The 14,202-nt window shown below is 33.4% G+C and overlaps 1 protein-coding gene across 1 annotated transcript in view; it reads left to right on the top strand.

The window, feature by feature from the left end:
- The window catches only part of TMF1 (TATA element modulatory factor 1), a 32,681-nt gene extending 18,841 nt beyond the window's left edge, over positions 1-13,840 (top strand). The window contains exons 9-17 of the mRNA XM_027584228.2: positions 2,228-2,320; positions 3,026-3,182; positions 6,944-7,136; positions 7,913-7,982; positions 8,209-8,301; positions 9,176-9,277; positions 9,561-9,713; positions 10,868-10,993; positions 11,961-13,840. Of these exons, the coding sequence (XP_027440029.2) occupies positions 2,228-2,320; positions 3,026-3,182; positions 6,944-7,136; positions 7,913-7,982; positions 8,209-8,301; positions 9,176-9,277; positions 9,561-9,713; positions 10,868-10,993; positions 11,961-12,104 (1,131 nt within the window). The 3' untranslated portion in view covers positions 12,105-13,840. The remainder of the gene's footprint in view (positions 1-2,227; positions 2,321-3,025; positions 3,183-6,943; positions 7,137-7,912; positions 7,983-8,208; positions 8,302-9,175; positions 9,278-9,560; positions 9,714-10,867; positions 10,994-11,960) is intronic.
- The last annotated feature ends 362 nt before the right edge of the window (positions 13,841-14,202 follow it).

The following is a 14,202-nucleotide window of genomic DNA, read 5'->3' as shown; positions in this document are numbered from 1 at the left end:
CATGTTTAAGACCCCATTGCTTAATCCAAGGTCTTGCAGGTTTTCACCTGTTTTCCTTCCAAGAATTTTATAGTCTTAACTCTCACAATTAGGTTTTTTGCACATGGATATCCAGCTGTCCCAGTACCATTTGTTGAAAAGACTATTCTTTCCTCATTTACCCCAGTGCAGATTTGATTTAATTTTACACAAATATGTGAAACATTGACATGGTTCCAAAGTGAGAGCTATATAACAATATATTAAGACAACATTTGCTTCCAACTTAGCTCATCCTCATCCCCTTTCTTTGCCTGTAAGTAACCATTTTATTAGCGTTTGGTTTATTTTTTCAGTGTTTCTATTTGTAAATGCAAGAAAATATATAAATCTATACACTTACATACCTCCGCACATATATATACAGATATATTTATACCCGTTTTTTTTTAAAGATTTTATTTATTTGACAGAGAGAGAGACAGTGAGAGAGGGAACACAAGCAGGGGGAGTGGGAGAGGGAGAAGCAGGCTTCCCGCAGAGCAGGGAGCCCGATGCGGGGCCCGATCCCAGGACCCTGGGATCATGACCTGAGCCGAAGGCAGACGCCTAACGACTGAGCCACCCAGGCGCCCCATTTATACCCATTTTTATTTGTATCTCCTTCATCGTTCTTACTTAAATATAATTTAGTATTTATACCATCTTACAGTTTACCTTCTTTAAATATTCTGGTCATCATTCATTCCATAATAGAACTTAGAGCTTTTTACAGAATTTCTTTTTACAATTTTGTAATACTTCACTGTTACTATTTATACTGTTGTTATATTGTTATTATATCATTGTTAATTCAGTCATTTCTTACTGATGGATATTTGGGTTGTTTCCAGTATTTTGTTATTATAAATTACACCATGTCCATATACCCCTTGTGTTTCTGACCACTGGGTTGGATAAAATCTTAATATTTTAAATTTAAAAGTATGCTAGAATAATAAAAATTGGGGGAGTGGGAGACAGCATTTGGGGCTACCGTTTATAAATCATCACCTTTTAGGGGCACCTGGCTGGCTCAGTGGGTTAAGTGTCCAACTCTTGGCTTCGCCTTAGGTCATGATCTCATGGTTGTGGGATCAAGCCCCACATAGGGCTTTGTGCTCTGTGCGGAGTCTCTTTGGGATTCTCTCTCCCTCTCCTTCTGCCCCTCCCTGCTTGTGCATGCTGTCTCTTTTTATCTCTCTCTCAAATAAATAAAATCTTTAAAAGAGAAAAATCACCACCTTTTATAAATAATGTCAATTTTGGGTATTAACTTCTTGTCTTCATCTCTGTGTATGTATTTTTAAATAATTGGTACCATATATGTTATAGTTTCCTCGTTTAAGATTAAATTATAAATTTTTACATATTCTTTACATCCATCATAATTATTTTTAAAGATTTATTTATTTATTTTATGAGAGAGGGAGAGCATGCGCACACGAGTGAGGGAGGGGCGGAGGGAGAGGGAGAGAAGCAGACCCCCTGCTGAGTGCAGAGCCCAACACGGGGCTGATCTCCCAACCCTGAGATCACGACCCAGAGCTGAAACCAAGAGTCAGACGTTCAACTGACTGAGCCACCCAGGTGCCCCACATTCATCATAATTTTTAATGAGTATATTCATGTTGTATAAAGATTTGCAAAAATAGATTACTACTGATGGATATTTAGAATATTTGTTTTGTCTTTTTTTGCTAGCAGTATTGGGAGTATCTCTTTGTATGTTTAGATCTGCTTCTACTGAGTAAATTCTCAATACTAGGATGACCAGGTGAAAGAGGGTGAAAAGTTTAATGATTATTTAAACGTGTTGCCATAATGTTTTACAAAAAGACTATTGCATTTACATTTGCAGCTGTGTGTGAGTATAGCAGCTAGCTTTTATACCTATCACATTCCGCCTTACATTGTAAACATTTATAGATGCATTGTCTCTCCTTCTATATTGTATGGCAGTGGCTGTGCCTGTTTACATGCCTTTTTTTGGGGGGGGGGGCCTAACATTGCTTTTCTAAGTATATATTTATCAAGTATACATACAGTTTAGAATTGCTTGATGAATGGGATATGTTATAATCATATGTAAAAGCTCATTGGATAGTGTAAGTAATATACATAAACAGCATAATACAGTATGTAGTTAGGAAGTTATAAATAATGTTTTGATATTGTTTGTGATAGTGTATTGGTTCCCCTCATACAGGTTGGAGACCTTAGGCTGGCACTGCAACGTGCAGAACAAGCAGCTGCCAGAAAAGAGGATTACTTACGCCATGAGATCGGTGAACTCCAACAGGTACTGTCACAGTTTTCCTAAACACAAATCAAAGATGTGTTTTCCTAGAAATAAGTCATTCAGTGGAGATAATGTTCATGGAATTGAGAGGATTACTACCATATTTTATCATTTGCTATATTTTTGTGGCTTATATGAATAAAACCAGAGTGGACACCTTAAAAATAAACATAAGCCTTAATTTTGTTTAATAGAAAATAATTTTATCATGATAGATTTATTTTGTGTCAGTATTGTTTTTTTCATTTGTTATAGCTAGCTTATTAGTATCAGTCTTTGATTACTGTGGGGCAGATAATCAGTGACAGTTTTTATACCACTACTCAATTAATTTTCAGTCAGTGAACATGCATGGGAAAAGGGAGAGAAAATGCAACTCAGATTGATCTTTCTGTTTTTGTAAATACTTAGAAATATTTGGATGATGAGGTAACTGCTGGGAGGTTTAAATGATAGTCTTTTTTACTTTAAGGTAATCAAAAGCTATCTTTATATTAGAAAAACTTTGTAAAGAAGTACTTATTTAGATACTGTTATGCATTCTAACTTAAGGATTGAATAATTAGAAAATAATGTAATTAAAAACAAATAATTTTATCTTGGTGAAATAATATTTTCCAGAAATCTTTCATAAAATTTGTTTCCTAGTATTTTTAGAGTTTTCATTGCTGTTAATGGTAGTGACTTAAGAATTTCATGATTCAGAGACTCCAGGAAGCAGAGAATCGAAACCAAGAGTTGAGTCAGAGTGTTTCATCAACAACAAGACCATTGCTTCGACAGATAGAAAATTTGCAAGCAACTCTGGGTTCCCAGACATCATCGTGGGAGAAGTTAGAGAAAAATCTTTCTGATAGACTTGGTAACTGTTTTAGTTCTTAAGCTCAATGCAAAAGCCCTTTCCTCTTGTTTATAGAATTAGAATAATGGTATGAAATTGAAATTCACTTGATTTGATAGTTATACTTTATGTCTAACTTGTAGAGTTTTACCTCTTCTCCTTTTTTACTTTTATTTTCTGATATCCTAGTTGACTCAAACCATTTGTTTTCCTTTACACAGTATGTCAGATACTGTCCCATATACTTCCATGTCATCCTTTCATATTTACAGACCACGGCACTCACTTTTTTCCTTGTCTTTTGCTACATCTGACCCCTTTCTAGCTTGTCTGCTATAATATAGGAGATAGAGATCAGATATAATTCTAGTCCTTGGTAGAATTCCAGGAGCAGAGATAGGTTTACTAGACAGATTCTGTGGAGTCTTGATTCTTCTATAATAGAAATGCTTCAGGTTGTCTTTATATGCTGTTATTAAGAAAATAATTATTCCAAGATGTTTATGCAAGCACAGATAAGTAGCGCATATATATATACACACACACACAGATAAGTAGCATATATATATACACACATAGAGTGTGTATACACACATAGAGTGTGTGTACACACAGATAAGTAGCATATATATATACACACATAGCATGTGTGTGTATACACAGATAAGTAGCATATATATATATATATGTATACACACACACACACACACACAGCGTGGGGGTGTGTATACACACAGATAAGTAGCGCATATATATATATATACACATAGCATGTATGTGTGTGTACACACAGATAAGTAGCATATATATACACACACACATTGTGTACACACATAAGTAGCATGTATATATATATATATATACACACACATAGCGTCTGTGTGTGTGTACACACAGATAAGTAGCATGTATATATATATCTATACACATAGCGTGTGTGTGTGTATACACGGATAAGTAGCATATATATATCTATACACATAGCGTGTGTGTGTGTACGCACAGATAAGTAGCATATATATATATATATATATATACACACACATAGTGTGTGTGTGTACACACTGATAAGTAGCATATCTATATATATATACACACATAGCATGTGTGTGTGTGTACACACAGATAAGTAGCACATATATATATATATATGCTGTATAAGTAGCATATGTATATATATCTATACACACACACACACACACACACACATATATTAGATATCCCAGAAGCTGGCTAATTCATGAAAAATTCGTATGTTCTTTCTATGCCTAAAACTAACTGTAACTTGAGAGACACCATGGTACAGTGATAAAAGCAGGCCTGAATGGGTGTCTCTGTAAATCATGAGGGGTAGACTGGATTAGTGGTTTTCACACAGTATTCAGTGGATCCCTTAGATGTCTTAGGACTAGCTGTCATGGTGAGAGGACAGCTCTGTAATTAAGGTGCTTGATATATCCCTCCCGGCTGCTTTAAGGAAACTAGTGCCTCCTTTTTGATCTTGTTTTATTTTTTGAGTTCCATGTGAGATTATGTCTGGAAAAAGATTCATCTGCTTAAAAAATCACTGAACTAGATGAACCTTTATATATTGTTTAATTTATCGGTATAAATTTTAGGCCTGTCATTTGTTATTAAGACCCATTTGCTATGAAAATGAGACATCTGAAAATGACAGCTTCTGAAATGAATATTTTTTTTAGCAGTAAATGAAAACTAGAAGCTGTTATTCTTGTGGTTTTTAAACTGGACTCTACATCCTCTCAGTGATATGTGGTATTGTGCTCAAATATAAGCAGATGGGACACACATACCAAATAATGCTTTTAATAGGAGTGTAAATACATTATGTAACAATATAAAGTAAAAAATAGAGGTAGTATTAGGTCTACTTTGGTGGGGAAAAAATAAATCTCAGAGTTGTATCCACTAATCTTTTTTTAACTGAAATTTTTTATTGAGATAATTGTAGATTTACATGCAGTTTTAAGAAATAATACAGGTGGTCCCTTGCATGCTTTACCCAATATCCCCAAATGTTAACACTAATTATATTATATCATGACCCAGGGTATTGACACTGATACAATGTACTAGTTTTATTCGGATTTCCCCAGTTTTACAGGTACTTACGTGTGTGTGTGTGTGTGTGTGTGTCTGTATTAAGTTCTGCACAATTTTATCATTTGTGTAGGTTCATGTACCCACTCAAGATGCTTAACGGTTCCAACACCACAAAGATCCTTAATGTTGTCCTTTTGGAACTTCAGTTTGTCACCCTTGTGGCCCTCCTTTTGTGTCCTAAATCTTGGCAACCACTAATCTGTCCTCCATCTAAAATTATGGAATTTCAAATGTTATATAAATAGAATCATATACTGTGTGACAATTTGGGATTCACTTTTTCTCTCGCAGTATAATTCCCTGGAGGTTCATCTAAGTTATTGTGTGTATCAGTGATTTAGTCTTTTCATTAAGCTGAGTGTGTTTCCATGGTATGTGCATACCACATTTTCTTTAACCATCTACCTGATGAATGATATATGGGCTCATTCTAGATTTTTTCCATACAGATAAAACTGCTGTGAACGTTCTTGTACAGGTTTTAGTGTAAACATGTTTTCATTTCTCTGGCTAAATGTCTAAGTGTGCAGTTGCTCGGTTGTGTGGGTAGTTGTATGTTGGGTTTTTTAAGGAAAACGCCAAACTGTTTTTCCAAAGTGGCTATAGGTATGACAGTAATCTAGTTTCTCCACATCCTTGCCAGCATTTTGTGTTGTGTCTATTTTTTCTTCTAGTCAATCAGACAGACATGTAGTGATATCTTACTGTGATTTTCATTTGTATTTCCCTAATGACTAATGTTGCACATCATTTCATGTGTTTATTTTCTGTTTGTATATCCTCTTCAGTGAAATACCTTTTCATGTCTTTTTTTTTAAGATTTTATTTATTTATTTGAGAGAGAGAGAGAGCACCGGCAGGGAGGAGGGGCAGAGGGAGGGGAGAAGCAGGTGCTGAGTCGGGAGGCCAACTTGGGCTTGATCCCAGGACTCAGGGATCATGGCCTGAGCCGAAGGCAGATGCTTAACTGACTGAGCCACCTGGGTGCGCCACCTTTTCATGTCTTTTGCTCATTTTCTAATTGGATTTTCTTTATTTTCACTGGTAAGTTTTGAGATTTCTTTATATATTCTAGACACCAGATAATGTGGTTTGCATTTTTTCCCTCCAGGTCTGTAGCTTGTCTTTTTATCCTGTTCACAAAGGCAAAAGTTTAAAATTTTGAAGTCCAATTTATCAGTTTTTCTTTTTATGGCTTTGCTTTGGTGTCAAACCTAAGTACTCTTTGCCTAACCCTAGATCCTGAAGATTTCTATGTTTTGTTTTGTTTTTTTTCTCTAAAAATTTTATAGTTTTGTTTTGCACTTAAGTTTATGATCCATTTTGAGTTAATTTTCATATACGGTATAAATTTAGTTTGATTTTTTTTTTTTTTTTTTTTGCCTGTGGATATCCAATTGCTCCAGCACCATTTGTTGATCCATTATCCTTTTAATATGTGTCTCCACATTCAAATTAAAATATTTTAGGAAGAAAATAATAAAGCAGATATAAGTTAAGATTTGTTCTTTTGTCTATGTAGGCAGTCCTGCCTTAGGCAATAAGCAGTTACAGAGTTCAGTGTGGCTACTTGAATCATTAACCGTTTGAAGTCAGAATATACTTGAATTCTTGGCCTTTTGGGTATATGTGATTTTTCTTTTTTATCCTACAATCAGGTGAATCCCAGACTTTGTTGGCAGCAGCAGTTGAAAGAGAACATGCAGCTACAGAAGAACTCCTTGCCAACAAAATTCAGATGTCCTCCATGGAGTCACAGAATTCACTCTTAAGACAGGAAAACAGTAGATTTCAGGCCCAGTTAGAATCAGAGAAAAATAAGCTAAGAAAACTTGAGGATGAAAATAATAGGTGAGCATGTTTTTTGAGTGTTTATTCTTGGTAGTTTTGTGACATCTTAAAGCATTTAGAAAAAAGATGTTACAGTGTTTAAAGTCAGAGTCATTAGTAATGGGATATTATAGCCGGATGGTTTTGGGATTCATTGAACTTTAACATAGGCTCGTGAAATTGTGTGGCACGTTCTATATGTATTTGCGTTTTCTAGGGAAAGGATTTATTACTTTAGTCAGGTTTTTTAAAGGAATCTGTAACTACAAAATAGTTTGGAGACTACTCATTGGAGTTATTTTTATATTTTTATATTTTGCAAGAGTCTTAGCAGTGTTCCAATCTTTCTAAGTAAATGTCTGAGTTCTTTGGAACTACAAGCTGTAAAATCCATCTATCTGAAATTGTATTAAGGCTGTGATTAGTGTGGTTTTACTCCCTGAGTTCTTCCTTAGAAATTTTAGTGTAAAAAAAAATGGCCAAGTAAAAATGATTTATGAAGTAAAATACCTGAATCTCTACAGATATTTTCATAGGACTCCCTAACAAGATTTTGCAGAATCTGAATCTATTCCAGAATGGTGGTATTCGAATTCTTTTTAGAAAGTCTCTTTTTAAATTAAATCCTAGCTCAGAGCAGCAATGTAGTAAAAAGCACAAAAGTAGTAGCTTGGCTTCTGAGTGTAAAACCCGTCATCTGTAAAATACATTCGGAAAATCAAGCTGGTAGTAGAAATATCTATTAAAGAGTTAATAAAAGAGTGAGTTTTCAGTAGTGTGTACTGTCATCTTTGTAGGTACCAGTTTGAATTAGAAAACCTAAAAGATGAATACGTAAGAACGCTTGAAGAGACAAGGAAAGAAAAGGTATTTGCCAGTGTTCGCTTGCCTCTTTGGTCTTCCATTAGAGAATGGTTGGGGATGGTAGCCAACTAATGAGATGCCATGGTGAAGTGGGTAATGTGACTACTTTCGGAAGTTGGTCCTTAGTAGTAAAACAAATAGGAATATATACTTTATGTTTCTGACTTTGGAATGGACTTAGAAGGATAATTTAGTACAGAAATTATCTAACTGTACCTCTCTCCATTAGACACTACTGAATAGTCAGTTAGAAATGGAGAAGATGAAAGTTGAACAGGAAAGGAAGAAAGCCATTTTCACCCAAGAAGCAATAAAAGAAAAGGTATTGAATTTTGGATTTTGTTTTGTTTTTGGTGTAACCAGTAGTAGCTGTTGTGATTAATCATTGGTATGTAGTTTTAGCTATACCTTATAAATATCATTTCTTATGTCTCGAATCAATAGAGGGACAGATTTTAGTATCGTAATGAGTATCCTGTCAGAGTGGGTCCAGAGTAATTTGAGTTTATCCAAAGAGATCTGTGATTTCTAGGATTTGAATGATAGAATCTGTTGCCCATTTTTAAATGAATTTTGTGGTCTTTCACTGAAACTAATGCATTTCATTTGGCCTGTAGGCACCTTGGAAATAAAAGTGGTTTATTCACTCTATTTCTGGTTAAGGAAGGTAATTTTTCTAAAGTGAGTTTCCTGTATTTGAAGGATTGGAGTATACTTGGTAGGTAGCCTATTATATTAAAACTGCCTGTGTGTACATGGAAATCACCTTTTGAATTTATTTGGAATTTAAAATATATATATTAAAAATAAAATGGATAAGCTGGAAACTTGATGGTTTAGAAAACTCATTAGCAATCTTATTCTGAAGAATTAGGTTTAATTGGTGATATGTTGTATGATATATAATAATATGAAGAAGTTAGTTCATATACTTGTTAGAACAAAAACATTCTCATTCCATTAAAAATAAATTATGTTGTAATATAAATGGGTCCTGAGATGATTTGACCAAGTCTGTCTACAATTTTAAATTATTATTGTGCCTTTAATAAGACTTCAGAAATCCTATCTCTTAACATTTTATGAGGAAATGAGAATGAGTCTTTGTTGTCATTTGTCCTAGAAAAGTTTCTTGCTTTTTTTTATTTACCATTTTAGTCTTTAATGTGACCTGAATGTTTTTTTCACTCCTTAAGGAACGGAAGCCATTTTCTGTTTCTAGCACTCCCACCATGTCACGTTCGAGTTCAATAAGTGGAGTTGATATGGCAGGGTTACAAACATCTTTTCTGTCTCAGGTGATATTTTATTTCTTACATGTGCCTAGTTGTTAAACTCGATGATAAAGGAAATATGCAGGTAGCATTTTGGCTGTCAGCAATGACCTTGCCGTTCCATAGGCAATTCATCTGTATAGTCATGAAGGAGTGCTAATTGCACTGAGGAAATAGAGATGATTTTCTACCCTTAAGAAAGTCACGGACATTTCAAAGCAAGAATTAGCAGAACCATTTTGTTTGAACCTTATCATGAACTCAGTTTATAATAACTGAATAACTGTATATGGTTTGTTTAATATAGGATGAGCCTCATGATCACTCATTTGGACCAATGTCTGTATCAGCAAATGGAAACAATCTTTATGATGCTGTGAGAATGGGAGCAGGATCCAGCATTGTTGAAAATCTACAGTCTCAGCTAAAGCTAAGGGAAGGAGAGATTACTCATTTACAGGTATTGGAAAAATTAAATGTGCTACAGAAGTAAATGAAATTTTGGGGCCCAATAAGTAGCACCCTACATCTCCACCTCACTTCTGAGCAAATTGAGAAATAAAGTAAAATAGTGGCATGTGAAGTTTAAAATATATCACATGTATTAATGATAAAGACTAGTTGGAGAAAATAGCCAAAGGAGAGAGTCAAATGATCCTGCTAACTGACTGCCAGAATTAGGGTGACTTACCTACCCCATCACAGCAAATGCAGTGCCGGAGTGGGCCTTCCTATGTGTTGTAGCCTGCCAGCTAAGACTTTTAAGCATCTAAGAGCAGAGAACTCCTGGCAGGCACCTTTTCCCAAACATTAAAAAAAGGGAAGTTGCTGATCTGAACAGTCATTTTATTCTTCTCAGATTTACCACTTAGATAAGTCACTCCCCCTTGTGAGGAAGGAGTGAAGGAGATTAGAGAGATTAGAACTAGAACATCTTGCATGTGAGAGGAAGCATCATGAATAGGGAGGCAGCACTCTCCCATCTTACCTTGCCTTTTAAAAACTTAATGTGGTAAGATGTTAAAACATTTTACCTATTTTCACTGTTGCACTTGATATACTCAGAGGTAAATCTTTCCTTTTAATCTCACTATATAATTTTAGTTAGTTGAAATATTACTCTATTAAAGAACAAGCGTTTGAATTGGAAAATAAGATCAGAATAATGTTTGTACGTGTTATGTTCATGTAGCCCAGTGTGCTGTACTTGAGGGCCCAGATTAACTTCTTGGGTAGTGATGATAGATTCTGTCAATATGACCTGCACAGCTGGGGCTGCATCAAAGTATATTTTTATTTCTCTGAATTTCTGTAGTAATTTAGAATGACTGAAATACATGCTGTTTCTCTAGAGAAAAATACAGGGCTGCATATTTCAAACAGATGATTGGATTTTCTTTAGTTCTTTTTCTTTCGTAGTAAGCCCTGTAAGCGGTAACCTCTGAGGAGAGCAGAAACTCTTGTTTTTGCCACTATTTCCTTAAGAAAGAGTTAGCTCATGGCTGTATGTTGACATACTATTTCTCCAAAAATAATATTGAATATATTTATATTAGTAGAAGTATTAAACAAGATATATTTTGATTTAAATTACTTTCCGGTAATGTTTCTCAGCTAGAAATTGGCAACCTAGAAAAAACACGTGCAATAATGGCTGAAGAGCTAGTTAAATTAACAAATCAAAATGATGAACTGGAAGAGAAAGTAAAGGAGATACCCAAACTTCGAACTCAGCTAAGAGTAAGTATTCTTCCTTTAAGGATGAGTCCAAGGGGGCACCTGGGTGGCTTGGTTGATTTGGAGGCTGACTCAGATAGCTCAGGTCATGATCTCAGGGTCATGGGATCTAGCCCCTTGTCGGGCTCCACGTCAGCCTTCACACTTAGCAGGGAGTCTGTTTCAGGATTCTCTCCCTCTGCCTCTCGCCCTGTTGCTCGCACACATGTGCCCTCTTTCTCTCTCTCTAAAATGAATAAATCCTTAAAAAAAAAAGAGGATGAGTCCAAGGTATTTTTATCCAGTTACATTAAATTGCATATTGTTAGTTTACATAAAATGCATAAGTTTTAATGATTTGTTTGAAAACAATATTAATATTTCAATAAAGAAGTTTCAAGAATCTTCTTGTCACATTACACAAAGTATTTTTCATAACATGTCGTTCCCAAAATAGGAAAATAACTGGATTTTATTTGACCAAGGCTCATTTATAATACTGTTCTTTTACATGATCTTATTAGTATTTTGTTCATTGATGTTATATGTATCATCACAACTTGCGTATTTGGTATTAGGAGTCATTGTTAAGCCGTATATGAGAATATATTTCTTTCAACTTTTTTTGGGGGGTAAATGCCAGGTAATACTTAAACCGCAATGAACTAGAGAGAGTAAAATTTGATCATGTGTTTAATGGGAAAAGAGACAGATTAAGCTTTATATAGGGAGAATGGTAGGTTAGTGGAGAGATATGATAAAATTGATAACCATCTGGCTTGGGTTTTTTGTTTTTGTTTTTGTTTTTTTAATTCCTTTACTTGGCTATTTATTCCAGCAGATTGGAATATCGTTTTAATTTTTATAAGAGATTACTAGGTACTTTTATTTAGATTGTAATGTGTTTACTGTTGACTCATTTATAATATAAATATAATATTAAAGATGTTTTGTAGAGTTATTTTAAAAATTATGAACACATGTTTTGTAGGATTTGGATCAAAGATACAACACTATTCTGCAGATGTATGGAGAAAAAGCAGAAGAGGCAGAAGAACTTCGATTAGATCTTGAAGATGTAAAAAATATGTATAAGACTCAAATAGATGAACTTTTAAGACAAAGGCTCAGTTAACTTCTAAAAATTACATTCCTATCAAACTGAATGTAAACATTTAATATCTAAATGTAGACTTCCAATAAATTCTTTTATAGAATTAGAAAGTGGAATTTACTGTAGAGTTCAAAAACTGAAAAAAAATTGTTTTATAGTATATAGTAATATTTGCAGTTAAATTATTTTGTGCAATATTTGAACTTTATTTTTGAAACTCTTCTTTAAAGATTTATTTTTTAAAGCATCAGTGGTTTTTTTTTGTTTTTGTTTTTGTTTTGTTTTGTCTTGAATAGCACAGAGATTACTTTTTCTCATATCAGTATGGTTAGGGAAGGAGAGTAGTGTTCATATGTTATATTGTAAATATATAATTAATTGTATCTGTAATTTATATGTGTTTGTATATATTAAGGACATTTAAAGAGTGATATTAACATATTGAAACTTTGAAATCTTTCACATTTCAACATATCTAATTGCTACTTCATGAACATGGACATTAAGTGTTCTAGTAAAAAAAATTATTAAACCTGCAGTTACTAAATTTTGAACTAATTTTTTTCTTTTAAAGTAGAAGTCACACTGACACTGACGTTTAAAGGGTGAATGATTTAAACTTTAAAATTTTTGTGGTCTGAGAATTTCTTCACCCGGACTCTACAATAAAGTCTGTACAAATTTTGGTACCTCTCTGGTGAAAGCTGTAGCTATTTAGTTAGTTATATAGGCATGCATGATTGGATAGTGGAAAAATTTACTTAAAATGATTTTGTGATGATATCAGTGACATTTGAGTGATTTTGAAGAGGTATTGTTTTACTATCCTATAAAATGAATCAAAGGTGATGAAAATAATACCATCATTTTCTCTTAAAAACTAATTGTTCACATTTTGTAAAGCCTTATTTTTTGGCACATTCAAAATCAATGTTTGATATTATAGAATATTCATAACAATGTAGAGAAATTATCAGAGTTAATTTAAATTTGGCATTCTGTAATTCTGTATAATTTATCATTTTTTTTTCTCAGAACTTTACACACAAAAATAATGTGGAATAGCTTTAAAAAAATAGCTATGCTTTCTTCCAAGTGTTATTTTGTTTAAAAGTTAACCAGGCCTTGTTTTAGATTTGTGAAATATTTTGATACATTTTATTACTGAAAGTCATTTAGCTGACTTTACTTGCAAATAAAAACTCTCATTTAATTTTTAGTTGAATTTTAAACACTAGAACTTTGGAGTATAACTACAAGCAAGCCATGTTGAAGAATTTGGAATGCTTTCAGGGCAATTCAAGTGACCTCATTTTTGTTCTTTTTTATTCCTGACAGTATTTCTGTCATTGGATCTCTGATTTGTAGCACTAATAAATATTCTTTCAGTGTGAACCAAATTCATAAAATTAATTTTCTATATTTTAGTGGTAAAAAGTGTAATAGCTTTTTGTCCGCTTGGACTTTTTGGGGGGGGATTTTTTTTTTTTTTTTAATATTCAGGGGCTGACAAGGAATGACAAGACTGATAGCAATAAGAAATGTATAAAATTAGAAAATATAGGAAACTTAAGTTGCAAAATTGTTGAAACTAGAAGTTCAGGAATTTATGAAATTATTCTTTTAAAATATCCATTAGCGAGAAAATAAAACCTTCAGTTGTGGAGAAAAGATTCCTGTACCTTTCAATTTCATAATATTAAACATTCTCTTTTCTTAATTCTTATTAACATTAATAAAATCAGTTCAACTTAAAATTTTAAAGTGTCTTTAATTTATTTAACTTAAAAATGATAAGCAGTTACTTAGGGTTCTGGCTGTATATTATTACCATATGTTCTTTATCCAAAAATTAATAATAGATATTCACATACATTTTATTATACACTTGGATCTCTCAATACATTTATAAGTTGAGAAGGTGTAGTGAATAAGTTTCATGAAAAACTCCACTAAGTGGCAGAATACCTATTGAAATATTGGTAGCTATATTTTACTGTTGGTCATTAAAACTTCTCTGTATTTTATAAAATAATGTTAATATCTTAATGGTTAAGAGAATAGTTTGCAATCAGATGTTTCTCTTGAAAAGAAAATAGATACTAAAAATCGTAACAAT

Source organism: Zalophus californianus, chromosome 1 (assembly GCF_009762305.2).
Source record: "Zalophus californianus isolate mZalCal1 chromosome 1, mZalCal1.pri.v2, whole genome shotgun sequence".
In the NCBI taxonomy this organism is placed as follows: domain Eukaryota; kingdom Metazoa; phylum Chordata; class Mammalia; order Carnivora; family Otariidae; genus Zalophus; species Zalophus californianus.
Note: the sequence above shows the minus strand (reverse complement) of the source record. Positions and strands in the feature narration are given on the sequence as shown.